Source organism: Cololabis saira, chromosome 13 (genome assembly GCF_033807715.1).
Source record: "Cololabis saira isolate AMF1-May2022 chromosome 13, fColSai1.1, whole genome shotgun sequence".
Taxonomy (NCBI): Eukaryota; Metazoa; Chordata; class Actinopteri; order Beloniformes; family Belonidae; genus Cololabis; species Cololabis saira.
Window position 1 is genome coordinate 33,003,676 of NC_084599.1, and position 26,657 is coordinate 33,030,332.

Consider the following 26,657-nt stretch of genomic DNA (forward strand, 5'->3'; position numbering starts at 1 on the left):
CCCATTGCTGTGTTGTAGCTGCAGCAGCTCCACACAACAGACGTGGGGAAAAGATCGCTAATGGTTTAACTTTTCACCGCTTTCCTGCTTGGAGGCAGAACCACGGAGGCCGAGTATCTGACATAACAAAGAGTCGTCGGCTCGCTTGGATCGCGGCTGTAACGACCAAACGTAACCTTCCACAGTAAACCACAAAGAAACACTCACACAGACCGGGGTCGGATCAAAACACGGGTTTTATTCCCCACTTCTCCAGCTAAACGCAGTTGCTGGCCAGCTCTGGGGTGCGATTAACCCCAATCTTCAGATAAAACTAGTTTGTTGAGGAAAAAATATTAACTCTATTTGTAGCTGCAGAGGAAAAAAATAATCTCACGAGGAAAACAAAAATATTGCTCACGTCTCGGAGCCTCTTCAGCATAATATAGCAGTAAAAAAAAAAGAAAAGAAAAGTAAGAGTAATACAAAACATGTACTGTATGTTGTACTATTATACTAATTTATTGAAACACATGGCGAGTCAAACATTTACCAAAGCAGCTGCCAAACATTCCTAAACAAGATTGTCTAAGACGTCGGTTGTGCAGAACTGCGGCAGTAAATCCTCATCGGAGCTCCACTCTTTAGTAGGGATTTCATGTGGATCCAAACCGTTAATAATCATTATTTTGTCCATATACCGGCAGTAGCTCAGGTGGCAGAGCAGGTCGTCCAATGATCGGAAGGTCGGCGGTTCGAATTCCGCTCTGTCCCAGTTTGCTGTCGTAGTGTCCTTGGGCAAGACACCTTACCCACCTTGCCCCGTGTGAATGTGTTTGAATGTTGGTGGTGGTCGGAGGGGCCGTTAGGCGCGATATGGCAGCCACGCTTCCGTCAGTCTGCCCCAGGGCAGCTGTGGCTACAATGTAGCTTACCACCACCGGAGAGAATGTGTATGGATGAATAATGATTTTCTGTAAAGTGCTCTGGGTGCCTAGAAGGGCGCTATATAAATCCAAGTCATTATTATTATTATTATACCGCTCCCTGGCTTCCTTGTTTAAGGTATCCCGGTAAATTCCAGTTCCTTTCCAGCAGTTTAACATCTTTTTTTTTTGCGTTCCGTCTGTTCACTTGGTGAAACAGAAAAGTAGTTTTGAAAGTCCGTCCCGTCTTCATTCGCTATCAAAACAAATGCATGCGACGGGGACAGGAGTTTTCTGGCAGTACGCGCTGGTGCTCATGGTAAATGTTGTGTTCTTTCTGGTAAAGCAATACCGCTTTTGTCCAAAGGAGCCCCCAAACTCAACAAAAGCTGAAAGTTACATTGTGCTGCTTTAAGTGCTATTGTAAACCTCTGACAAGACTCAAATATGTAATTTCACTGAAGTGATAGTGTGGATAGGATTTTTCCAGACCGACTAATGTAATTTAATCGTAGTAAGTGTAAAAAAGGAATATATAAAGAAATGTGCCATCACCTCGTTACAAGTCCATGCAATTAGAAACTCCTGTAGAAGACATGATAAACATCTTTGACATGTTGATTACCAAATTCGATAGTCTAAAGGAGGAGTTAATGGCCTCTCCTTCCATAAAACTGGAACAATAATTTTTTCTTCAAACATACATTCTGTTTGCGCTCAAACTTGCTTCAATTAGCATAGCTGGGGTCCCTTGCAAATGTTTACAATCCCTAACATCTAAGAACGGACCTACAGTTGCTTAACTCTTAAATGTTCCTTTAAATTAAAGGAATTTACCGAAAATGCAATTACAGTCATATTTTCTTGCAGTTTAAGGAAATGATATTAACTTGTTGTGTTTTTACACCTTTGTCCCATTCCTCCTGCAGATGCCAAGGCGTGCCCCTCCAAAGATTTTCAGTGCCGTAACGGAAAGTGCTTGGCACCAGTCTTTCTTTGTGACGGAGACAATGACTGCGGGGACGGCAGCGACGAGGAGAAATGCTCCACTCCCACCTGCAGCCCGCATGAGTTTCGTTGCAACAACTCCGAGTGCATCCCTGCCCTGTGGAGCTGTGACGGTGAACCGGACTGTAAGGACAAGTCAGACGAGTCCATGGAGCGCTGCAGCCGCCGGACGGAGCCCCAGAAACCTCGCTGCCCGGTCGGCGAGTTTCACTGCGGGAGCGGAGAGTGTGTTCAAATGAACTGGAAGTGTGACGGCGACGCCGACTGCAAGGATAAATCAGACGAAGCAAACTGTCGTAAGTCCAGTGTGGATTTATAGTGCGTTTGTGCTTGGATGGATGCATTGGTGGATATATAAGAGTGTTAATGGGTGTGGAAGTCAGTGGAATGATAAAAGGATACTGATGTTGTCGTTTTAATTACTAGCAAACAAATTTCTCAAAGACCAAATTCATTGTGCAAACAACAGTTATCTGCACTGCCACAGGATGATGCAGCATCTCCCCAGAGCCACCGAACGCCAGCGTTTTTTTCAAAGTATTCACAAGAATCCATGAAAAAGTCATGCCATTGATGAATTTTATTGTGACTGTGCGGTTTGTTTTGAAATGGTGTTCACAGCATTACTGTAATTTATTTGATTGGTTCAGTGCATATGCTGAGGGATGTCATTTTTACAGAGAACTGAGGTTTACATTTGTTTGTATATAAGGGCGGCACCAATCCTACTTTCTCACTCTGTATTCTGATATTGATACCCAGGCTTTGAGGCTTTCCCAGGTCAGCTAAGATATATAATCCCTTAGTCTTCCCGACTGCCTCCTTCAAGCTGAACATGCCCAAAACACCTATCCAGTGAGGCATCCAGGAAGCATCCTTATCATATTCCCGAAACACCTCAACTACCTCGCCTTGCTGTGGAGGAGCTGCGACTTTATTCCAAGTTTCCCCCAGATTGACAGAACCTCTCATTTTATGTCAAAAAGACACTTTGCATAGAAAACTCTTCTCAGTCACTTGCACGTTCAATCTATTGAACCATCCACAGTTCATGACCATAATTGAGGCCAGGAACATGGATTTACTAATAAACAAAGAACCTTGCCTTTTTGGCTCTGCTCTCTCTTCACCCAACTAGACCAGAATAGATGACAACAGAACCACATCATCTGCAAAGAAGAAGAGATAGATTACTGGGACCACCAAATGAGATCGTTTGTTGCCCGCACCTAGAAAGTCTGTATTTAAAGTTAGGAGCAGAATTAGTGACAAAGGGCAGCCCTGATAGGAGCTCCCACTCCTAGGACTCCTGAATTGCTATAAATTATTGTGGCTAAACAAAGACACTGAAATGAAAGAACAATGAAAAAAGAACATAAGAATTTTATTTTAATCCCCGATTTTTTCCCCATTTTTTTTACCCAGTGCTCCTACCTAAGTCCGTCCTGGGCATTTGAAGTTACAGAATAAGTCAATCAGCAGTAAGGTTGTGTTTTTTTTACATTAATGTATTTGGTCTGGGCAAAGAATTTGAATGTTAAGTTTAAGTATTTTTTTATGCGAGAATCTTGTTAGTGATCAGTGGCTACCAACAGTACCAACAGTAATTGTGTTATGGAACAAAGGGTGGATTTCCACTTAAAGAGGGATTTACTTGAAACACTCACCTGATGTTTATTGTTAACAAAGACTGACTGACAAAATGTGCCACCAAATGACTGAAGGAAGATCAATGCTAACAACATCATGATAATCCATGAGCGTGTTGCTATGCAACCGTGTGATCTCTACAAGCAGAAGGAGAATCTTTGAGTGCATGTTTAACTGTGTGTGTGTGTGTGTGTGTGTGTGTGTGTGCATGCATGCATGCGCGCCTGTGTGGGAAGTGAGGGTCCTTCATCAAGCGAGACCTCCATCTGGTCTCCTCTTCACACTCCCACACACCCGTGAGTGAGATAACAGCAGCCTCACATGTAAGACATGATGCGAGCACAAACGCACAACGACGAATCTTCCTCACAAAACTCACCCACAAAACTCTTAGAGCCGAGCAGCAACATCTGTGAGCTTCTATCAGGCTGGGAATTCATTGGTTGCCGTCTGATGACTTTGGCAGGAATGGCTCTGTGTTGTGGAGCTCCGGGTGTCACCGGTGGCCACATGTGCCAAGCATACATTTGAATGTGAATACATTTCAAAAAAGCTAATTATTAACAAAATTTCCATCAAACAGTAGCTGTTTCAAGACACCATTTTTTATTTACACCTCTCATCCTGTCCAAGTCTGATCAAACCTGTTTGAACACTGACTGCAAATTAAGAACAAGAAATAGTTAAGATTCCCAGTCTTGACCAAAAATTCTGCATATTAATATTCAGATAAAAAAAAATGTCCTCTACAACTGCTGTCCTTGCACTGAATAACTGGACAATTTTGATGTGAATATGTTACAACAGTAAGGTTAAAAGACAACCTCTGCATGAGGCTCATAATCATATATTATATGTTAATGTATATTTTAAACTTAAATCTGCCTTGATATTAAATCTCCATCCTTACTTCAGTCACAGTGTTTCCTTTTGTCAAGTGAGGTGCCCTCTGTTACCTTGTTCATCATTTCTGAGATGTAGCGAGACACCAACAACACTGCTGCATGTGCTGTCGTCTGTGCGCAGTTTGATCCTATTGTGAAAAGCAGCCGGTTGGAGGTTTATGTAAAACAAGCTGTAATAGTTTTAGCTGTCTGTGTCATGTAAATGAGGCGGCGCAGCACAGCTCAGGGAGGTGCAGCATTTAGGTGCAAATTGGAGATGTGAGAATCTCCTAAATCCGGTCTTACTGTATATCTGATGTGCTCCCTCGTGGTGCTCCTCAGTCCCGTCTGGATTCCCACATTCCCGCCCCCTCGTTATCAGCTCCTGTCTAATTTGAAACATTTGTCTTGATGATTCTGTTTTCATTTTTTTGTTTGAGTCGACTGAGTGTGTGTGTGTGTGTGTGTGTGTGTGTGTGTGTGTGTGTGTGTGTGTGTGTGTGTGTGTGTGTGTGTGTGTGTGTGTGTGTGTGTGTGTGTGTGTGTGTGTGTGTGTGTGTGTGTGTGTGTGTGTGTGTGTGTGTGTGTGTGTGTGTGTGTGTGTGTGTGTGTGTGTGTGTGTGTGTGTGTGATACCATATTTCCAGTGACGGTGATTGTGTGGCACAGTTTTTTGCGGGCTCCATGGTTATTGATCCCGTCTGCCTCCATATTTCAGCAGAACCGGCGCAAGAAACAACACATGAATAATTAAATAGCAGGTTAAAAAGATGAATGACTTGAATAAAGCTGCCCTCTGCTGTTGGACCAAGCACGATCTATGCAGTCTACATGCACACTTGCACAAAAACGTTCTCACTAGATCAGCTGGATATGGATTTTTTTTTTGTGTGATGAATAAGTGCTTCATTTTCCTTCCATTTTAAAAACTTTTTGTACAAGCAAGTTATTTGTTATTGATTACTTTTAGTAGAATGCATTTGTCAGTTGACCTTTTGAAATAAACGAAACATGAAATTACTTATCTTCATGGATACAGTGGAATGGAAATAAAATTGTCTTCTTAAAGCCTCTAGTGTGGTATTTAGGTTTTTTTTTTTATGAAGTTTTGAAGACTTTGGAGTTGGTCTTTAGTCTTTTCAAGGTCTAAGCCAGTTTGGGGAAGAAGAAAAAACAGGATGGCAAGACATTTGTGCTTCCAGACTATTGGCTTTATGTCTTAAATTTCTGTAATTTCTGCATTTGTAATATATTGTATGTACGAAGATGGACGAATGGATGTGGTGATACTTAGTCTTAATTTATCTATTTGATTGTAGCCTTCAGGTTTGTCTTTTTCTTAGTTTCTGAGATTTGATGTTTTAATCTACTGGCTTTGTTTGGCTGTCGTTCAGGCAGTGGGGTGGGTTTGGAGCTCAGTCCACAGCCCCATAACATGTCAAAACATGTGTTATCTTTTTCCTTCTTAATGGTAGCACCATTGATTATGGTGGAATGTTAGTTTTTTTTGACTGAGAAATCTGCACATTGAGCGTGGAAACAGTAAAAGTATAAAAATGTGTGCAAACCCAATAGGCCATAAATATAACAGCTCTTCCATGTGCATGCCTTGTATTTTTTGTGCCCCAGCGCTGCTCACGTGTCGACCTGATGAGTTCCAGTGTGGCGATGGCTCCTGCATTCACGGCACAAAGCAGTGTAATAAAGTCCACGACTGTCCAGACTACAGCGACGAGGCCGGCTGTGTCAACGGTAAGTGTCTCGCTCGTACGCGTACGTACAGAGCCGAAGGCAGACGTGTAACGCGCAAAAGGAAAACAGTATGCTACAATCTTTATCTTGAATCAGATAATAATAATGAATAAATGTTGGCTTTTCACTGACATGCTGCGGTGAAACTTTAAATTGTCTCTAACTGTTTAAATATCTAATTTCCATTTGCAGGTTGTCATCTTCAGGCTTCTTCAGTTCTTTGTCTTAAATGTTCACAGTGAATAAACTGAGTTCTACTTTTGTCATTTTAACGAGATCTGCAGAGGTTTGCATGGTCATGTTGGTGGTTGGCTGTGTTTGTTGCCTTGTAGCCAGAAGATTTCCACCTCTAGTCTCAAATATACGTGTGGAGCTTTGAAGCTGTACGCCAAAGAAACATGCATGTCAGGGTAAATGGGGATTGTAAAGGGGGCCAAGCAGGGAGACCAAAGACACAGAATGTGTTTTTTAAATCAGAGAACATCTAATTTATTAGCAAAAGCTGATAAAGTACATGTCTAGAAAATCCTCCAAATCATAAATTGGGTCTATAAAAGAGGTCAAGGTACAGTAATGTAACTAAACTCTGAACTGAAAGAACCGAGCAGGATGACTTTATAGTGAGTGACCAGCCCACAGAACACAAAGACAAAGACCCACCAAACTACACAGATAAAACAACTAATTTACAGTTAATTAACAGGCTTAGCTGTTAAAAACAAAGCAAAACTACAATAGCAATGAAACCCTGAAACTATGCCATTCAAGTAGAACGTCCATGCTTCTCCTCTTCTGAAAGGAAAAATGGTGCAGTCAGAGCTTTTTGGTCCAGCCAAACCACTTAAAAGTAATGTCTACAACGGACTAACGATGAATAAGTAATATGAATCTGAGTATGAATCTGAGTCAGAAGGACTAATTTTGATTAAATTAGGAATTGTCTTCATAGAAATAGAAAAAATAAACGCCAGCCCTTTAATCCCGCTGGCTCGGCCATCACAGGGATTATAGATTGGACCGTGAGCATCTCTGTGATGGACCGGCGACCCATCCAGGGAATATCCATATGTTTGTTTGCATCCGCCACCTCAACCATCCACCCCTGCAGCCCTAAGCAATGATAAAAGGATTATTCTCAAAAGAAAATGGATGGATGACGATGAACATTACAAGGAAGTTTTTCCTCTCTTGAATAAAGAGTTGGAACGATGGAAAAAGTTTCTTAGTTGAGATGAAGAGTGTATCCTTGTAAGGCCTGCCAGCTCATTTTTGTCCTGTGTGGGGAGGACAGGTATCTCTTAAGGCTTATTTGAATAGTACACTGATCGTAAGGCTTTGGAAGATGTATCTGTAATGTCTCTACCTCTCAAACTTTATGTCAAACTTTAATTTTGCTTGGTCTCAGCAGGATAAGAAGTTACAAGATCGTAGTCGGTGGAGAGTTTTTTGCCTGAAAGCTCCACAGATCCCACTTCACTTGACTCCAGTTTCACTTGACTCCAGAACAGTGTCAGAAAAGCGGTTTTAAGCATTAAGAGTAACTGAATATTACCTTTTTTTTTTTAACAGTATATCTTCATTTCTTTTAACTTTTCAAGCATTTTTTTGTTATTGTCTAGGGAGCCAAAGTTTTTTCTTTGAGATCTCTTGACATCCTTATGACCAAACTACAGTTTTTACACAGACTGCATCTCTGGAATACACTTTTGTCATGTTGAATTTGCTCAAATCTCCAAATATTTTATCACTTTATCTCAAAAATAAAGTACGTCTGTTGTGTGTTTACTGCAGTTACAAAATGCGACGGGCCGAGGAAGTTTCGCTGTAAGAACGGGGAGTGCATCGACAGCAACAAGGTGTGCGACAGTGTGAAGGACTGCAAGGACTGGTCCGACGAGCCAGTGAAGGAGTGCGGTAAGATCAAGTCTCTTCAACATGCAAGATACTCATCAGTCTTGCCCAGCTCTTCTGTACACGGAGAGCGTGCTCGCAAACACAGAAGCAGCGTAAATCGAACGCGACTGGCGAGTCTTCATATCAGTGGTAGAGTCATTTGATCTGGACTGCCTGTGCTGCCTGTTAGGATCAAAGAGGCGAGCGAGCCTGCCGTCGACTGCGATATATCTGCACTTCATTACCCATCCGGAGCTGCACAGATTATCCATACACCATCGATAATTACCACCCTCTGATCTTCAGTCACACATCTCGCATTAGTTGCTACGCAAACAGAGATGGGCATCTGAGAAAACCCACACCTGTTAAAAAAAAAAGAAAATCTATGAAGCTAATGAACCTCATCTAATTGCAATTTAGACCACTTGTGTCATATCAGTTGGAGCAGCAGCTTTTAACAGTCTGAGACGGAGACGAGCCCCTCAGTGAAAGTCTGGAGGGAAAAGCACGACGTAAACAGTTTTTTTTTCTTTGTTTTGCTAAGTTGCTGGAAGCATAAAGGATTCTTGATTATGTCTGTAATCCCTCGCACACAAATCAAATGAGCCAAGATAACTACATGATATTCATTAATTTATTCATGCTACATGAAATGCATGAATCCCCCCCACAGCTACTGCACCATCTATTAAACCGCATCACAAACAGTTTTGATCACTAATGTAATATTTCCTCACCTCCGTTCCCCCCCCGCGCCTCTCCTGAAACGGTTTGCAGCGCCCTCGGCCAGGCCCGCCTCACACTTTGAAAACCTCTGAGTAAAGGTCTGCTCAAGGTTACTCAAAGAAACTGCACCTTTACCGGCGCCGTGGCGTCTCTCTCCGAAAAGAGTATAAAATTACACACGAGGGTGCTGCCCTTTCATTTCTCTCTCATCTTGAAACAGATGAATACGTGCTATAATTAGGTTGCCAAGCAACCATATCATCGCCTTTTAAATATAATGTTCTGTTTGACAAACTTCTACCTCGTCTTGGTTGTCACTACAAATAACTGATGTCTCAGACATCATGTCTGCTCTAAAAATATGGAAAATCTGCACAGACCAAAGCCGTGAGAGCGATGCATGCCCACGTGTGGATGCTAAATATTTCTATTTAGCATGTTTATTGTGTTTATTATGTTTGGGAAATATGTTTTGCACACAGTTTAAATCAGACTCATAGTATGATTTGGAATTAGCATTCGAGTTCATACCAAAAGGTGTCAGAAAGTTTATCTGAAAACTTAAATTGATATTTTCCTTACTGTAAATGCAGAGTAAGGCACAACACTGTTGACTAACACATTACTGGATGTCTTTGATGTTAACTGGAACCAGATCCAAACCACAAAATATTTCCACTGACTTAAGTGTTTGAGTGGTTACGTACCAACTTATCTCAACCCCACTTTATAAGTGGCTTAAATAAAACATGTTAAAACTTCTATTAGACCTTGCAAAATCTTAAACCTATACTATACCATTTTTCTTGTGAACCATTTCCCACAGAAAAGCACAAATCTTTCTCTGCAATCTCACCAACATCATGTATTTTTAATGAAAGTATGTTACAATTTGCATGAAACATGGTTAATTGTTGCCAGCGATAGCGGACACCTGAAGTTAGTATGAGGTTGGAACAACATTGTAATTATAGTACGGTAACATGGTCTAGATGTTGGATGATGTTTGCTTTCCAGCACTAAATAATTAGTTAACTAACGTATCCAACCCAGGACCGACTTTAGTGTGTCAGCTGGGAATGGTCCAACAATCAAGCGGAGCGGCTTCGTCGCTTACAAAAGTCGCACTAAAACATTAAGCCAGATTTCTGAGTGAAGTGTAGCACATAATATTGGTTCGAGGTCAGTAAGCACAACAGAATTCACACATAAGGTGCACCAGATTATAGCGCAGCCTGATGATTTTTGAAAAACGTGTATGGATTTTAATGCCACTTTTTATAGAGCGAAAAATATGGAACAACATCAAATTAAGTGCATAACATATAAATACAGGAGCTCATGAGCATAGGATTTAACAAACGTAAGAGGATATTATTAAAAAAAGACAGCAAGAGAAAGGCTTTTATCCTTAAATATATCTGCATAAATATTTAGCGGTCTGTCTTTCTTTTTGTTGTTTTTGCAAGTTTTTGCAAGTTGAGTGATTTAATAAGAGAGATTAATAAAAATTTTAATTAGCGGTCGACAGTTCTTGTTTTACATATCTTTGTTTATGAATTAAGCATTCAGTATTCAGGATTTTAAAACATTAATAACATGGCCAAGAGCTTTATTTTTTTTTAATATTCATAAAGAAATATAAGATCCTAGAGCTTGAGGGATGAAGTTTAACATAAACAATTTTAAAAATAAGCCCTCAGGTTGAGCGTATCATGTATTGGGTTTCTCGTATTCAAAAAATAAATGTACTAATGTCTCTTTTTTGTTTTCTTTATTTATGTATTTGGATATTTTAGAATTCACAGGGCAAATCATATGGTCAAATTGATTTAGTTTTTTCAAGGATACAGTATTTATTGGGCAAGTTAGTATCCTAAATATAAGATCTCCAGAGTAATTGACTTTTCTTACAGTTTGAATATTTATTTTCATCAGTTCAATAGGTCTGTTATTGCATTTTATTTTCATAAATGTCAGTACCATTCAGAAGTAATTTAGGATCTAATATTTCATAAGAGCCAAGGGATAAACAATTATTGATAAGAGTGAAAACCATATTGTGTCAAAAAATGCTAATAAATCAACACTTTTCCAGATTTGTCAAATAATAATATAACCCATGACCTGATGTATGGTTTCAAATATGAACAGACATGACAACATCCAGAAATCTCTTACCCTAGCTTTAAATGAATGATCTCTTTTGTGTGTGTTTTATACTGTGCAGTATTGATATAGTTATATGCTGTCTAGAAGTTAGTTTGTTATCCATTTAAAAAATACCAATATTTCAGGGAAAGTCAGTGCTGAGTATTTCAAAAATGTTAACATTCATTGCAAATGCGATTAGAACCAACGGATGTAGTGGAAGATTTCACCTTCAAGAGTCCCCCTTGCCATCTAGAGATTAGCTTAATTACATTCTGATAGATCGGACAAGTGTAACAGGTGCAGACAATCACCCGCTAGCGATGTGGACATGTTCTCCCGCGTCCAAACTCATCCCAGTTTTTGGGGTGTAGTATTTGATATAATTAGTACCGTGCTGTGCAGACAAATTCACTTTGACCCGCTTAAGCATGTCTTCCATGTCCAGAGTGACGAAGAAGCAACAACAGGTAATTGCTTTCGCCGCTCTCCTTGCCAAGAGGCTTGTGTTGCTGAAATGGACTCATTCCTCTCCTCACACACCGTTCAGGTGCTGCAGGGCACCGGACCTGAGAGGTTCGGGCCTTTTCTACAAGGTTCCCTTAGGACCTTTTCTGACATCTGGCAGCACTTTCTGACCCCTGAGAAGAGTGTGGCTATAATGCAGAGACTAATAACTGAAACTTGAGTTTATTCATGGTTATAAGGACCTTTGTTCTCCCGTGGCAGATGTATGATGGGAGCCGGGTCCTGGTAATGGTTTTGGTAGAAAGCACTCAGAAATAGCACAACCTGCTGGGTATAGTATACATTTATTACATTGAATTGAAGTAAATCATGTTTTATGTTTCTGTTTGTATCAAAATAATAGAAACATTTGGCCTAAAACAGAAACAATTAAATTGGAAAACAAGACATTTACATTATAATATAATGAAGCCAGCAGTGTTTTTGTTCTTATTGAGATAATGATTATACATTAGAGTGATAAAACAGCGTATCTGCAGGTAAAATTGAGATTTTGCCATTAAAAAGTGTCTCCTCTGATCTATTTCAGATGGATTAGTTCATGCAGCTTTTATAGACGACACTTGTATGACTTTATTTGTTCAATACGGCGACCGACTATGAATTACAGCTTTAATTTCAGCTAAATGCAATATTAACAACTAGTCAAAATCGTTTCTTCTCTCTCTCTGCCTGTGGGTCTCTTTTGACTTCTTTTCTCGTGCTCTCACCCGGCACCTGTCCCTCAGCCGTACCTGTAGCCTGCGAGCCTCAAGTCTTAAATGTAAATTGGTAATGAAGTAGCAGCTTTAGCTCGCCGTGGCCATCTCTCTCAACTCCCTGGAGGGTGATTGAAAGACAAAGGGATAATTGGAGACACGGCGAGAGATGGAAAGAGGAAGGGGAGGATAACTGAGAGAACCTGATCCGTTCTCCTGGAAAGAAGGATCCGGATGAGATGAGAAGGGGAATGAAAAGAAGCGTTTGTAAAACAAGGGGCTTTATAGTGGAGTAGTTTCTGGTGCACGCCAATGTCAAGCTTAGGAGAATGGATTGGTTCCAAGAGCTTGTGGCTAATTTGTCTGTCTGTAGGCCATGAACACGCACATGAATGTAATGCACAATACCAGACATACTACTGTTTTTCACTCACTGGCTGAATGGAAATATTGATGCATACGAACACCCTCGATAGTACAAATCATCTTGACGGGCAGGTTGATTAAAACAATCCACACGCCATCTGGGCCGTTTGTTTTCCCAACCAAGTCCTTCTTTGTGTGGCGCACAGCCTGAATTATTCTGCCCAACTGTTTCTGGAGTTATTTCAATATTCGGCTCCTCTTTTAATTTCCTCACATCTTTGTTCCTGCCTCTGTCGTCCCCGCTGCTCCTCTCCGCAGGCCTCAACGAGTGTGCCAGCAACAACGGCGGCTGCTCCCACATCTGCAGGGACCGGAAGATCGGCTACGAGTGCGACTGTCCCTCTGGATACAAACTCCTGGACAAAAAGACCTGCGGAGGTAAAACAGGAAATGCAGCAGAGCTGCTCCCTCAAAGCAGAGAGCAACAATCGCTGCGATGTGCAATTTCAGTATTCTTGGCTGAACCAAACAAAGTTGGCAAAGCTTTATAGGAAATAACACCAATATGTAACACCAGTGAGACATAAAATCCATGCACTCGTTAGGAGCTGCTGCATCAGGCATCCACACAGCATGGCGTCGTCATTACCATCCACACACACCACGCAGGGTGAAGTGCAGGACAAGAAGGGCCTTTCTTCTCTCAACACGTGGGAAAAGCTCATGCAGAATGTGTAAATGAAGGAGGGAGACGGCTGCAGAGATCTCTTTGAAGGTGGCGAGGAGAGTAAGGTGCAGAGGCAGCATCAACGGAGCCACCCGGTGTTTCTACGGAGACCTGGGTGGGCTCCACTGAAAGCGCTGGAGAGACTCCCGGCTGCCGCTGAAGCAGCCGCCACCTTTCTAACCCTTTCAGAGAAATTAGTCCGTTTCTCCTGCTGCTTGTGATGGATAAAGAGTTAACTCTTCAGTTTTATTTTATTCTCCTTCTGCAACCAAATCTCCCTCATATATTGCTAATCAACCACAAGTTCCGCGTTTTAATCATGTCGGAAAAGCATTGTAGTGTCCTCGAACACTCAAAATGATACTTCTGATTTTTAGATCTGGTTTGGATTGATTTGTGCTCTTGAAGCTGCATGTCCTATGAAGTGACTATCATAGTATTGTATAACCAAACAATGGTGTTAACCAACTTCAAATTACAAATTTATCTCAAAATGTAGGTGAGTGTTTGAACATTTTTAATTGTCAACTTTTTGTTCTGATTTGGACTTTTGAATCTTTTTTTTTCTAAGAAAGTATGAAGTAGGGCTGGGCGATATGGACCAAAAGTCATATCTCGATATTTTCTACCTGAATGGCGATACTTGATATATATCGATATTTTTTCTGTGCCATAATTGGGGTTTCCCCTAAAGCATTATAGCATAGCATCTCTGTTAGCTTCATTTTTCTGAGGCAAACCCTTAAAAAAACAGTCAGTTTTAATACAAAGCCTCGTGCCAAATGTCACACAGGTACCTTTATTAACAGAGGTCTGCACAATATTAAAATGTATAAAACAAATGAAATAAAAATAAACTGCCTGCATATATAGAATAAAAATGCTTCTTGAATAAAATAAAACAAATATCCCTTTCCTGCATAACAATTAAATTAAAATACCCTGTGCAATTAATACAATGTAGACAGTAACAGGCAGACTTTTCCACTGAGGTTGACAGTTGTGCAAATAACAAAACATTTGTGCAAATCTCAAATAAAACATTCAAGTCAATTTGTCACAAAATAAGCTATATCAAAATCATAAAAAAAAAAAAAAAATTAAATCGATATAAACGATATTCTCTTGTACCATATCGCGTTTGAAAATATATCGATATATATTAAAATCTCGATATATCGCCCAGCCCTAGTATGAAGTATGAAGTTTCTTCGAAATGACTAAATCATCAAGTTGCATCAGGCTGACAAGTAAAAGAACATTTTATCCATCAAATGAAGGAATATTGCAAATATCCTGGAAAGCGAAAACAATCAGACAAAAAGGACTCTGTTTGTGGAGGTTTCCTGTGTCGATCCCCTCCGTTTGTGTCCGCAGACATAGACGAATGTGAGAACCCAGATGCCTGCAGTCAGATCTGCATCAACTACAAAGGGGACTACAAGTGCGAGTGCTACGAAGGCTACGAGATGGACCCGGCCTCTAAGACCTGCAAAGCCGTCGGTAAGACATTTGTCTCACAGATAGACGTTCCGTCATGGGCGCACACACAGACACCCAGAAGAAGTCGCATGTCGCGATCCACACTTATATAAACACCAATTACTCATCCGTTCCAGCACCCCTAACTACCAAGTGACATTCTACTCCATTCTCACGCGGTGAGACTCGGTGAAAGGGGAGCCTTGCTTTGTATGCAGGGTCTGCACGGCAATCTGTGCAAAGATAAATATTTGCCATCTTTTTCCACCGTCCTCTCTAATGAAGAGTCTGCAGCCAGCTGCCTCGGCTCTCTGAGGAGTATCAAAGGAACGATGTGTGAGGAAGGAGCCTCCACTAGCTATAGGACACAGACCGGGTCTGTAGCCCCGGTTGCTCAGGGAGACCCTCTGTGTAGTGTTATGAATGAAAATGAAATCTTCTAAGCTATAGTAGGTGAGATTGTTTTTCTGAGAAGGATCATCCTTTGTCACGAAGACCAAATTATACTCTTTCCGCTGAGGTGCATCCAGGAGAGCTTCTTTTTTTAAATTACTTTAGTCTTTTCTGTTGACATCAGTGCAATTGTTTTTGTTAAAAAGTAAAGCAAACGCCCTCATTTAAGGGATGAACAAAGTCTGAGTCATCAACACGCATGCCCTGCTAGTAATTAGATGCATTGCTAGTGTAACAATCTCACTCCCCTGAGCTAATAGAGGCCACTAATGTGAAGACGATGATGTGAAGTATGAAGAGTCCAGGACACTGAAACTGTCCAGTAAGTGGAAGCAGGGAGGCTGGAGACTAGTGAGCATCAAGAAACCATCCAGGTTGTCCATGCTGATGTTGTTGTTGTTGTTAACAATCATAGACTGCGTTTACATGCACTCAATAACCCTTTTAAAACCCGAATATTGGCAATAACCCGAATTTACACGGCCATGTAAACACCAATAACCCCTTTGAATAACTGAAATTTGCTCATATTCCGGTTTTTAAAAACCCGAATATGACCCCTGGGTTACTGCTTTTAAAACCCGAATATTCGGTCATGTAAACGCCTAACGGAATATCCCCATCAAACGGAACATGAATTTGTTTTCTGCGCATGCTCTGTTCGCAAGGAATCCTGGTCTTTTGAGTCCAGGACGTAGTTCTAAACACGGCGAAACGCAAGACCACGCCACGCTTTTGAAGCGAGGAGGAGACTAATCACTTCATAAATGTAATGAAGGATATGAACATTTTGGCATTTGTAGACGGTAGAAAGTACCGGGATAGCGAGATTTACAAGAAGGTGAGCGAAAAGTTGCGCAAAGCAGCATTTGTTTTGAATTTGGATACAGGAAGAAGAAGCGGAAATGACGGTAATTGCGTCATCACGTTCTCCGTGCGTCACTGTTTTGATCCAGATATCCCGAATGATTAATTATCATGTATACAGTTTGCTCACGCATGTAAACGGAATATTCCGAATGTTTCAGTAACCGAAATATTAGCAATAATCTGAATTTTGACTGCATGTAAACGTAGTCATAGATTTAGGTAGAGATGGAAGTCCCCTGCCATCAGTTCTGGACAGAGTCAATCTCATTTAGATTGTTATCTTCCCAAAAATACCATCTCCAACTTCTATGCAGCTTGTGACTCTAAAAATGAATGAAACTGCAATAATAATTATGTACGTGCTTGTGACCTGAATATTTGGTCTCAAACATTTAACTGCCTGACTTGCAGAGTGAAATCTCTGTCGAGCTGGAAGAGAGCAGAAGGATTGTTATCAGTAATTATGGTGTGAGGATAAGTCATTATGGGGTAAACTGGTCTGGTAATGAGGGAACTTTAAGCTAAAAACATGTCATCACTCCTAAGCCGAGCGCTCGGGTTTTGTGAGAATCGTATTATTGTTAAGCAGAGCACACCTCCCTTCGTCACGTGTGAAGCCTTTTAGTTCAAATGGGAATAGACAAGAAACGAAGAAGAGAGACAGGTGGATGGACAGACTGAGTGATTGATTGTATGAATATCTTACCGCTCACCCCTCCTGCTGAGAAGAAAAACAAGAGGACGAGTGTGAATATGACAGTATTGTGGTTCTTTGACTAGATATATACCTCCTTTGTGAGGTTTGAGGTTAAGTCGTTTTTGTTTTCTCTAAGAAACATCCAGAACGTGCAGAAACATCTGCGCTCACATGTCTGCAGCCCACACAATCCCCTTAGATTCTCCTCATATAGATGCACAGGTCGTGTTTTTGAGGAGCAGCGTCATGATTAGGGTGCGGATGGAACTCCTGTGATTGTGTCTGCAGGAGCGGCGCTGAAGTCTGCCTGACAATTGCCAAGTTCCCCAATCTTCAAGTTCAGGCTGCGAAACAACTCTTTATTGCATTTCTGCAGACACATTTGCTGTTGTTGTGAGATTAGTTTACATGGTTAAATGAGAAAACAATTACAAAACACCCCGCAGCTCTGCGTCTTCCCTGGTTTGAAGTAGGTTAAGAGTATTCTTCTAGTCTAATCTTCCTCATTTGCTAAACTTCAGAATACTGTTTAGACTGCCATTGCTTTTTAAAGCTAGTCTCTAGTTGGTGCCGTAATGCGTTTCCTTTTCAGTTCTGGTGTTTGTGTGCGTTTGGGAGTGTTTGTTTTTGTTCACGACGACGCTCATCCGAGTCCCTTGGGGACGGTTCAGCTTTACATTGAGTGTGTTTGTTGTGTTTGTTTACACTTTACGTGTGAAACCGCAGACTGAATCATCAACTTGAAGTGTTATTTCGGTGAACGAGAGAGTGGGAAAGAGCGTGGGAAGATAGAAAAACGCCCAGATCGCATTTTTAAGGTTTTTTTTCTGCAGATTATTCATCCGTCAAATGTGAAATAAATAAAAAAACGACAAAAATACCCTTTAAACTGAGTTAAACTACTTTAAGGAACCAGCATTGCATGCGTTTAGTTGTTGTCGTATTTGAAGACACTTTCAGCGTTTTTAAGGAATCAAATAAAAATACCTGAATTGCCAAAGATGAGAGAAAAAGAGCAGCGCTGCTTCGTAACAGGTGCTCGTCAGTAACCGGGCGAGGAAATCCAGGACAGGCTGTCACAGTTATTTAGTTTCAGCCGTTTCTCGTCTCCTCTCAAAGATGTGGTGTTCCAGGGAAACTAATCGCAAAGCCAACAGCAGTGTGAGACATCCACGACACTGTGACCAAAACCTTTTCAAAACTGGTTTAAAGCATTTGACAGATTTTCTATAATAGCCCAAATATGTTGTTGTGGGGCCAAAACTTGGTGCAGTTTTAGGCTTTTATTTTGAGTTGTGCACATATTTGTAATTTTACCAAAGCCTTGCAGACGGTTTCAGAAACCCTGTAATGGTCACAACTGCAAGGCACTTTTAGACTTCTCTTAGTTGCATAAAGTATCTCATGCAGCGTGGTTTGTCACTACAGAGACAACGACACAGATACATTAGAAAGTGTCTGAATTGTGACAAATGTTATAGCAAGAAAGTACTTTTTTTTTCTTCTCCACTGCTGCTTTACGCAGCATGGTTAGATGGTTTTAACAACCATCGACTCAGGCGTGTCTGTCTACCGTAAAATAGCCCCGGCAGACAGAGTTTGGACGTCCCTGTCCAAGATTTCTATAACTAAAGAGAAGATGTAACTTTTTCTTTAAAGATTGTAGCTTTAATGGATATTGTTGGTTTGGAATCGTTGTGCGGAAAACCCGTTTCCTACCAAATTAGTGGTAATAATGAAACTATCTATCCGTCTCCTCAAACCTTCAGCAGCTGAGAGCTGCTCTGAGCAGCTGCCTCTCAAACAGAACCACTCGTTCAGGAGCAGGGTGGTGTAGCGGCATCGTCTCAAAGCACCAATATTCACCATCTGAATCCCCTTTGGGACCTTCTGGTGGCTGCGTGAGTTTCCCCCCGGTATCCCTTGGGCAGAGGTGGGTAGAGTACTGTTACTTCAGAATAATATGACTCAAGTAGAAGTAAAAAGTAGTCATCCAAATAATTACTTGAGTAAAAGTAAAAAAGTACTTGGTGAAAAAACTACTCAAGTACTGAGTAACTGTTGAGTAACGTCTGATTTATTTTTTTAACACAACCATTCAAACAGACAAAAGTACAAAATAATCATCTTCAGGCTAATTAAATCAATAAAATTAATTAAAATTAATAAAAAAAAATGCTTAAATTAAAATAATCTTAAAGTAAATTCAAGTACTTTAATAAATAAAATAAATAACAGAATAACAGAATAAAAAATAAATTAAGCACAAGTAGCACAAAATTTCAAGCCTTTGTACTTTTCTTTTTTAATCAGGCAGAACTAGAACAAGCCCATGAACTCATAGAAACTCTGTGTGTGTTTGAGTCTGTGTAAATGTGACAAAACATACAAAAACAAACATTTTTCCCAAAGAATCACCCAGTGATGTCATGAGATTGACGCGTACGTGGATAAAAGGGATAAAAGAAAAGTAACAGCTCAATGTAGCCTAATGTAGCGGAGTAAGTTTCTTCTTCACAAATCTAAAACAAAAGAAAAAGGTATAGTGATTCAAAACTACTCCTTAAAGTACAAAATTTCCCAAAACGTACTCAAGTAAATGTAACGGAGTAAATGTAACTCGTTACTACCCACCTCCGCCCTCGGGTGTCCCGTCTTCCCTCGACAGTATTACAACATCCATGTGAGGTTGGTTGGGGATGCTATCCTGAAGGAAGGGGCACCTGAGAGCGGCTCGGTTGTCTCTGTGGAGACCACAGGTTGCACCAGCGCTGGTGAGCTACAACTCCTCACGCACAGGGTTAAGTAGGTTTCAGAGGGTGGATTGATGGGTTCCTTCAGTCCACAATGTGATTAGGAAAGGACAATAAACCACAGGGGAAAAGAAAGAAGACTGCACATGAAAAAGCGAGAAAAACAAATCCAAAGCTTGTGTGTTGTGCATTGTTGTAATGTTCAATGTCGCTGCCAGAAATATGAAATTACCACAAGGAGATACATTGTCTGCATAACTGCAACACAGTTTGGTGGCAAACGAATAAACAAAAATCAGATGTATCATTGCAGGAAGCGTCGCAGGAGGAGGAGAAGTGGTATAATTTTGTGAAGAGTGCAACTCTCCAACTATTGATCGATCATACACCGGCAAAGGAGATTGTCCGCTTTTAGAGGATGAGAGAGAGGAATAAATTTAGTTAAATGCCAACCTATTATGTGAAATCATTCCAGTGGAAAGAAGATTGGCTTCTTCAGCAAGATAATTATCCTAAAAACACCTCAAACTCTACAGTCGATCTTGTCGTGGCCGAAATATGTTCATTGAAAGGCAGCATTGTGTCGTAGTGGCTGGCACTGTCGCCTCACAGCAAGAAGGTTCCTGCTTGGGCTCACGGGAGTCTTTCTGTAAAGAGCTTGCATGTTCTCCATGTTGGGTTGATTGATGTAGGTGTGTAGTTGTGAGTAGGGATGGGAATTGATACGATTTTTCCAATTCTGATTCCATTTTCGATTCTGTTTAACGATTCGATTCTTTATCGATTCTCTTATCGATTCTCATTTGGAAAAAAGGAGAACAAACAGGTCGATTAGAATCAACTTTGTTTTATATCTTTGAACAAAAAAATACAAGTGAGGTCTTAAGACGCCCCCAGCCTCGGGCTCCTCCATGGTGAACCAGGGGGTCCCTAAAATAATGATTAAAAAAAAAAAAAAAAAAAAAAAAATACAAAATAATAATAATAATAAAATAAATATTTTTCTCTAATAGAAATTAAAATTCTCCTTTTTGCAAGTATTGCAAGTCGCCGTGTTGTCATCCTTTTTGGTAAAATGTAACCAAACTTTCGAGTGTTTATGCCGCTTTGTCGCCGTGTTTTCCTGCTGGGCGCGAATGCGTGGTGACATCATTCGTGCCGACTGGAATTGATACGGGAATCGTTTTCAAAAAAGGCAAACTATTCCAAGGAATTGAAACACTGGGAACCGGTTCTCAACAAGAACCGGTTTTCGATTCCCATCCCTGGTTGTGAGTGTGTATGGTTGTTCTGTCATATATGTGGCCCTGGGATGGACTGACCCCTGCCTCTCACCTGTAATGAGCTGGGATAGGCTCCAGCAGACCAATAGGAACCTGTACAGGATTAAATGGGTATAGAAAATGGATGGATGGACATTAAAAGGACTGTATGTGTCAGTTTAAACATCTTGCTGAGCTGGAAAGGGTTTGCAGGAAGAATGAGCATAAATTCCCCCAACAAGAGTTGAAAGTCCATCTGTCATTCTTGTCATAGCGGTAGGCGTTAACACTTTGTAATGTCTCCTATGACAGCAAACCTCACTGAATGTAGGGCGCCCAAACTTTTAGTTCAGGGCATTCTCCTTTTCTTTTCTTTTTTTTTTTTTGTAATTTGAAACCGAGAGGATTTTTTTTCCTGAGTAATCTTTCCTGGAATATTTCATAATGTGTCAGCTTTCATTTTATGCCTCATGGAAACCAGGCCATCTTTCACTCACTTAGCCGTTCGTAGTAACAAAGTTGTGCATGCGGCTGGAGCACCACCCCATTAACATCCCCTCGTGGGCCTCCACCAACTCCTGCTGCAAAAAAAAAAAGAAAAAAGAAAAGAAATCCCCTCTGGCTGCGAATTTTCTCACCGTTCTCATCATGCCGGATTATTCTCGTTGCTTCAGAAATCTCTCATCATCAACATCTGCTTTGGTGTGAATTAAATCCGTTTCTCCTGCAGTACTTTAACAGCATTCCTAAGCCCATATTTATCATTTACAGCCTTATCTTAATTGGCTAACAGGGCAGAGCATCCCTGAAGTGGCAGCGCAGATTAACCGTGTCTAGGGGACCCTGCTCTTCTTAAGATAACTGACTGTGGCTCTTCGGGATCTAAAGTAGCCTACACACTATTTTATCCTGGCATATTCTGTTTCTGCATCACCAGTGCTGTGACCTGCAGAGACGAGTGACTTCGCCTTTTCTTTGATCATGAGAGAACATAACATTGCAGCAAAATTAGTAACGGATAAGACTTGTTGTTTTGAAGTGAGCATGTATTTATCTTTTTAATCACTGCAAGTGCGTCAAAATGGCTCCTACTCTCTTTTTCTCATCTTTCGCTCGCTCACTTCAAGGCAAGGCAATGCCAGTTTATTTGTATAGCACAATTCAACAGAAGGTAATTCAAAGTGCTTTACATCAACATTAAAAGCAGCAAGACCCAATTAAATAAGATTGATAAGAAAAGAGGTAAAATAATAAAAAGCAGAAGTTGTTAAAAAGTAAGGGCAGTAGAGTACAGCGGGTAAGTATTTAATTTTAGAGTACGCTTGAGTAAACAGTAATGTTTTTAGGCCTGATTTAAAGGAGCTGCCAGTTTGAGCAGACCTCAGGTCTACAGGATCTACAGAACTTCAGCCACTGTAGTCTCTTACACCCGTCTGTCACTTGATCTGTTGATGTCTCTCTTTTTCCCTCTTCCCGTAATTACATCTGCTTCACTCTTCATTCCTCCGTGACAGCACCTGCATCCATCACTTCTCCCTGCACCTTCTCCTCCTTGCTTTTGCTGCTGTCTCTTTCTGACTTTTACCTGGCGAGAGCTGCGGATGCAAACCCAGTCAGAGGAAAATGATCCAGACCGTCACAGACACCTCTGTATCATCTCTCCGTGTGGTGATCCGGGGAAGAGGACACCCACTGGGGCGTGGTTGGTCGCGCGGGTTTGTGCTCGGGCATGAGTGGGACCGGTGCTCAAGTTTTCTCCTGTTGAAATGCTCTAAGTGGCACTTCCTCCCTCTACGGCGAGGCGGTGCAAAACAGGAAGCAAGTGAAAGTGATGAGGCAGTACAACAGTAATTGATGGTTATCTCAGGTAAAAGGAGCATATATTTAAAAAACAAATCAAAGCTGCAATCAGATGGGTGTTTTTTTATTTTCCTTTTTTTCTTCCTTTTTTCTCATTTCGACTTTTTTCTTGACATTTCAACTTTTTTTTCGACATTTCAACTTTTTTCTCAAGATTGTACTTCAACATTAATCTCGACATTCCGACTTTTTTCTCGAAATTTTGACTTTTTTCTCGACATTTCGACTTTTTTCTCAAGATTGTACTTCAACATTAATCTCGACCTTTCGCCTTTTTTCTTGAAAATTTCTACTTTTTTCTCGACAATTCGACTTTTTTCTCGAAGTGCATAATGAAAAAAAAAAATCTTCCCCCAGTTATAGCTAATATAGATACATGCAGCATGTGTTGCCTTCATTCTAAGGCTTATACAGGACTTTTCATTTTTTGCAGCTCCAGACATATTTGTTTTTTGTGTTTTTGGTCCAATATGGCTCTTTCAACATTTTGGGTTGCCGACTCAGACATTTTACTTGTAAATTGAAATAAAGTTTGTGTGAAAAAGTAAGGTTTTGTAACAAACATATTCAGCATTTTCCACATTTCTCCATATGCCAGCATATAAGCAGTTTGGTGGAAGGTTTGGTTTTTGTGCGTGCTAAAGCTGAAGATGAGTTTATCGACCGCCTGGAAACAGTTTGAATGCCTCAGTCATGATTACCTTCAGCTCGTTAAGGTTCTTCCCAGGTCGCCAACAGGAAACTAGCTTTTCTGCAGAAATTAAAACGGCATGTCATGTCTGCTTATTTAAACCAATTCTAAGCTTGGCGTGAGTTGTCGTCTCACATATTAGCAGAACACGGCTGGTCTTCTTCTCTCCATTTGGAACAAATCACAGACTGAAAAGGAAGGAAATGCCTGAGTCTATGAATATACAAATCTGAAACTTCCCCCAGCAGGAGGTGACACGCCTTTCTGTCTCCTCCGCTATGCAACGGCCACTTGTTTTATCGGAGTAATTCAGACTTGCAGGTTTGAGCCAGTGAGCAGATATCAAGAACCTGAATGGTACAAAGTTGTATGCAAGTGTCAGAATAGTAATGTAGTAATATTTCAGAATCAGAATCAGAATCATCTTTATTGGCCAGGTTCGAACATTGTCCAACAAGGAATTTGACTCCGGTAGTTTCGCTCTCTATGGTAAAGGTAAAAATAACCAAATGAACAATAGACAAATAGACAATAGACAAATGTGGAATTTCTATGTACAAAATTATAAACATTAAAAATAAACATTTTAAGGTGCAGCAGTTTGAGGTAGTGAGAATAAGAAAAATATGACCTATTTACAATTCCTACAGACAAGAATTATGCAAAAATACAAGATAAAAAATTTAAATTAAAAAATTAAAAATTGTACAAAAGAAATAAAAAAAGTGAGAGGTGCAGTGTGTTTGGTTACTCTGAGACTTTGTTATTTGTAAGAGTTCATCAGAGCAACCGCTTGCGGGAAGAGAGCAACCATTTGCGGGAAGAATTTCAATGATCTTCCAGTATTATTATTATTTTTATTATTATTTACTTCAATATGATGGTGAAAATCAACTGTTTTCCATGAAGTCGTCTTATGGCTGTTTTTTTTGCTCATTATTATGTTAATTTCAGCTGGTTGATTTCTGTTTTTGTAAAAACGACTTAGTCATATGTGACAAACTGTTGCAAGTCCAAGTCTTCATATACGGAGCCAGGCCCATATGAGGGGTTCCTGGGGGTCGTCTTGAAGCGTCATGAAGGAATGGCTGAGTCAAAAGTTTGAAATGACCCATGGGACTTTGAACGACTATGTGCAGCGTTAACTTGGCTTTTTCACCCCTGAGGGAACCGGTTCAAATAGGAAAGCAAATGCGACTATTGTTGGCACATCCTATGACCTGTAAATGTGTGAAAAGAAAAAATAATAAATGATATATGCTCATTCATTTTTCAGACCGGCAGAAAACTCAGCTTATGTGAGCACAGCACTGTGTTGTAATTCTGTGCAGTATTTGGGGACTTTTGTGAAATTTCTCTGTTTCCATGATCAATTTTTGCATAATTTCATGGGTACGTAACATCCCAACTGTTAGCTAGTCAGGTGATGCCAAAGAAGGATACTCAATACAAAGATCCAAAGAAAAGCTATTGTGTTACACGAGGATGCTCCTCGGAGGTGACGCAGACAGACAAGCAGCATCTTATACTCCTCTCATCTACTCCCTTTATTCCAGCTACTCCAACTCACTTAGAGGTCAATTTAAGGATGAAGCAGAGCTCGCCTTTCATGTATCTTTAGTTTTCTCTCGCTGGCCAAGTTCACGACCGCTCTGAAAATCCCTCCTCCCCCTCAACTCCACCTGTAGACTCCATGGACGGGGGATTAAGTTATTTTCAAACTCCCCTGATATTGTTATATAGCTATGCCTTAAAAGTGAGGATTTATTAGCTCGGGAGTGTTTTTTTTTATCATCAGTGAAGCCTTTGAAGTCTTCGTCGGGAGACTTTTCTGACTAATGCTTAGTTATCGCATAATTGAATGAGCAGGTTCTTAAGGTTAATCATTATAAACTCAACAAAAAATGTCAACGTGCCATTAAGGTTGTCAATGTCCCTATTTTGTCTCTGTTTTTTAATGGTGCTTCGTATCGAGTTGACCTGATAACATTTTCTCATTATTAAACTTCAACAGCTTTTATTAATGCTGAATAATTCTTTTCTGAAGCCGCCGGGATTTAACAGCAGCAGCCTGCATACACGTTGGTTAATGGAGGCTTGAAGCTCCTCCAGAGCTCTGGCCCGTCGGAGACGTGGCGTCCAGCCTTCTCCGTCTGCCCATGCAGACGTTTCACCGCACGTAAATGAATCCGCTCCCGAATACCGATGGTGACGAAGACTAGGGATGGGCGGTATGGACTAAAAAATGTATCATGATCATTTCTGGCATTTATCCCGATAACGATAAAAATGACGATAAAAAAAATACCAATTCAACTCCACCTTGTTAACTATAAATCTATCACCACATTCAGTCTTTGGAGCCCCCAAAACACTGCTCTAAAAGAATACTAAATACTACTAAACTACACCAATTAAGTTGAATTGATAAAAAACAATTAAATGAGTTACACCTGTACTGCAAAACTGGAATGACTCAAACGTCATCAAGGGGAATTTATCGTTTTTACCGCGAGATGAGAAATTCTTACCGTGGGGAATTTTTTTGACGGTTTATCGTGAACGGTAAAATATCGCCCATTCCTAACGAAGACGGCGTCCTTCTCTCTCCACCAGGAAGCAGTCCGTACCTGATGTTCACCAACCGGCACGAGATCCGCCGCATCGACCTGCTGAGGAGCGAATACAGTCAGGTGGTTCCCACGCTGAAGAACGCCGTGGCCCTGGACGTGGACGTGTCCACCAACAGGATGTTCTGGTGCGACCTGTTTCACCGGAAAATATACAGGTACTCACACAAATACACACCTCGCCATCAAACAGGTGGATCGTTGGTTTCGTTCTCGATAAGAATATGCTGCATCATCACGATCGGATTAGCCGGATAAAAGACTTTGGATTCTAACCTCTCATGGCTCGGACCGCCGTAGCCGTGTGAGGACACGGCTGGTGGAGCGAAGGATGAGTCTGCACAGAGCCAACACCTGAATAACTACCTTTCCACATTTTTCACTTGGCCGGTTGTCGTGTTTGGCTTCCATCTATCCATCTTGTCTGCTTCAACCTGTCACACCTTCTGGTAGCGAGGCAGACGCACCTGGAGGGCTGTGTAATCTGTCTGGTAGTTAAAGGTGGAGCTATTTGTCCTTCACACACGGACATGCACACACACATTTCAGCACCGTTACAAATACTTTAGATATAACCTTTCCCCGGCACGCGTGCGTATGTGTGTGTGTGTGTGTTGGTCTGATGTCTGGCAGGTAGATGGAGGGGCTTTCTATCATCTTGGTTGGGCA

At 40.9% G+C, this 26,657-nt stretch overlaps 1 protein-coding gene across 1 annotated transcript in view; it reads left to right on the forward strand.

Annotated features, from left to right (window-relative positions):
• Positions 1–26,657, forward strand: part of lrp8 (low density lipoprotein receptor-related protein 8, apolipoprotein e receptor) — a 210,945-nt gene that overhangs the window by 149,183 nt on the left and 35,105 nt on the right. Inside the window, exons 5-10 of the mRNA XM_061738682.1 lie at positions 1,835–2,209; positions 6,076–6,198; positions 7,990–8,112; positions 12,882–13,001; positions 14,668–14,793; positions 25,975–26,146. Coding sequence (XP_061594666.1) covers positions 1,835–2,209; positions 6,076–6,198; positions 7,990–8,112; positions 12,882–13,001; positions 14,668–14,793; positions 25,975–26,146 — 1,039 coding nt within the window. The remainder of the gene's footprint in view (positions 1–1,834; positions 2,210–6,075; positions 6,199–7,989; positions 8,113–12,881; positions 13,002–14,667; positions 14,794–25,974; positions 26,147–26,657) is intronic.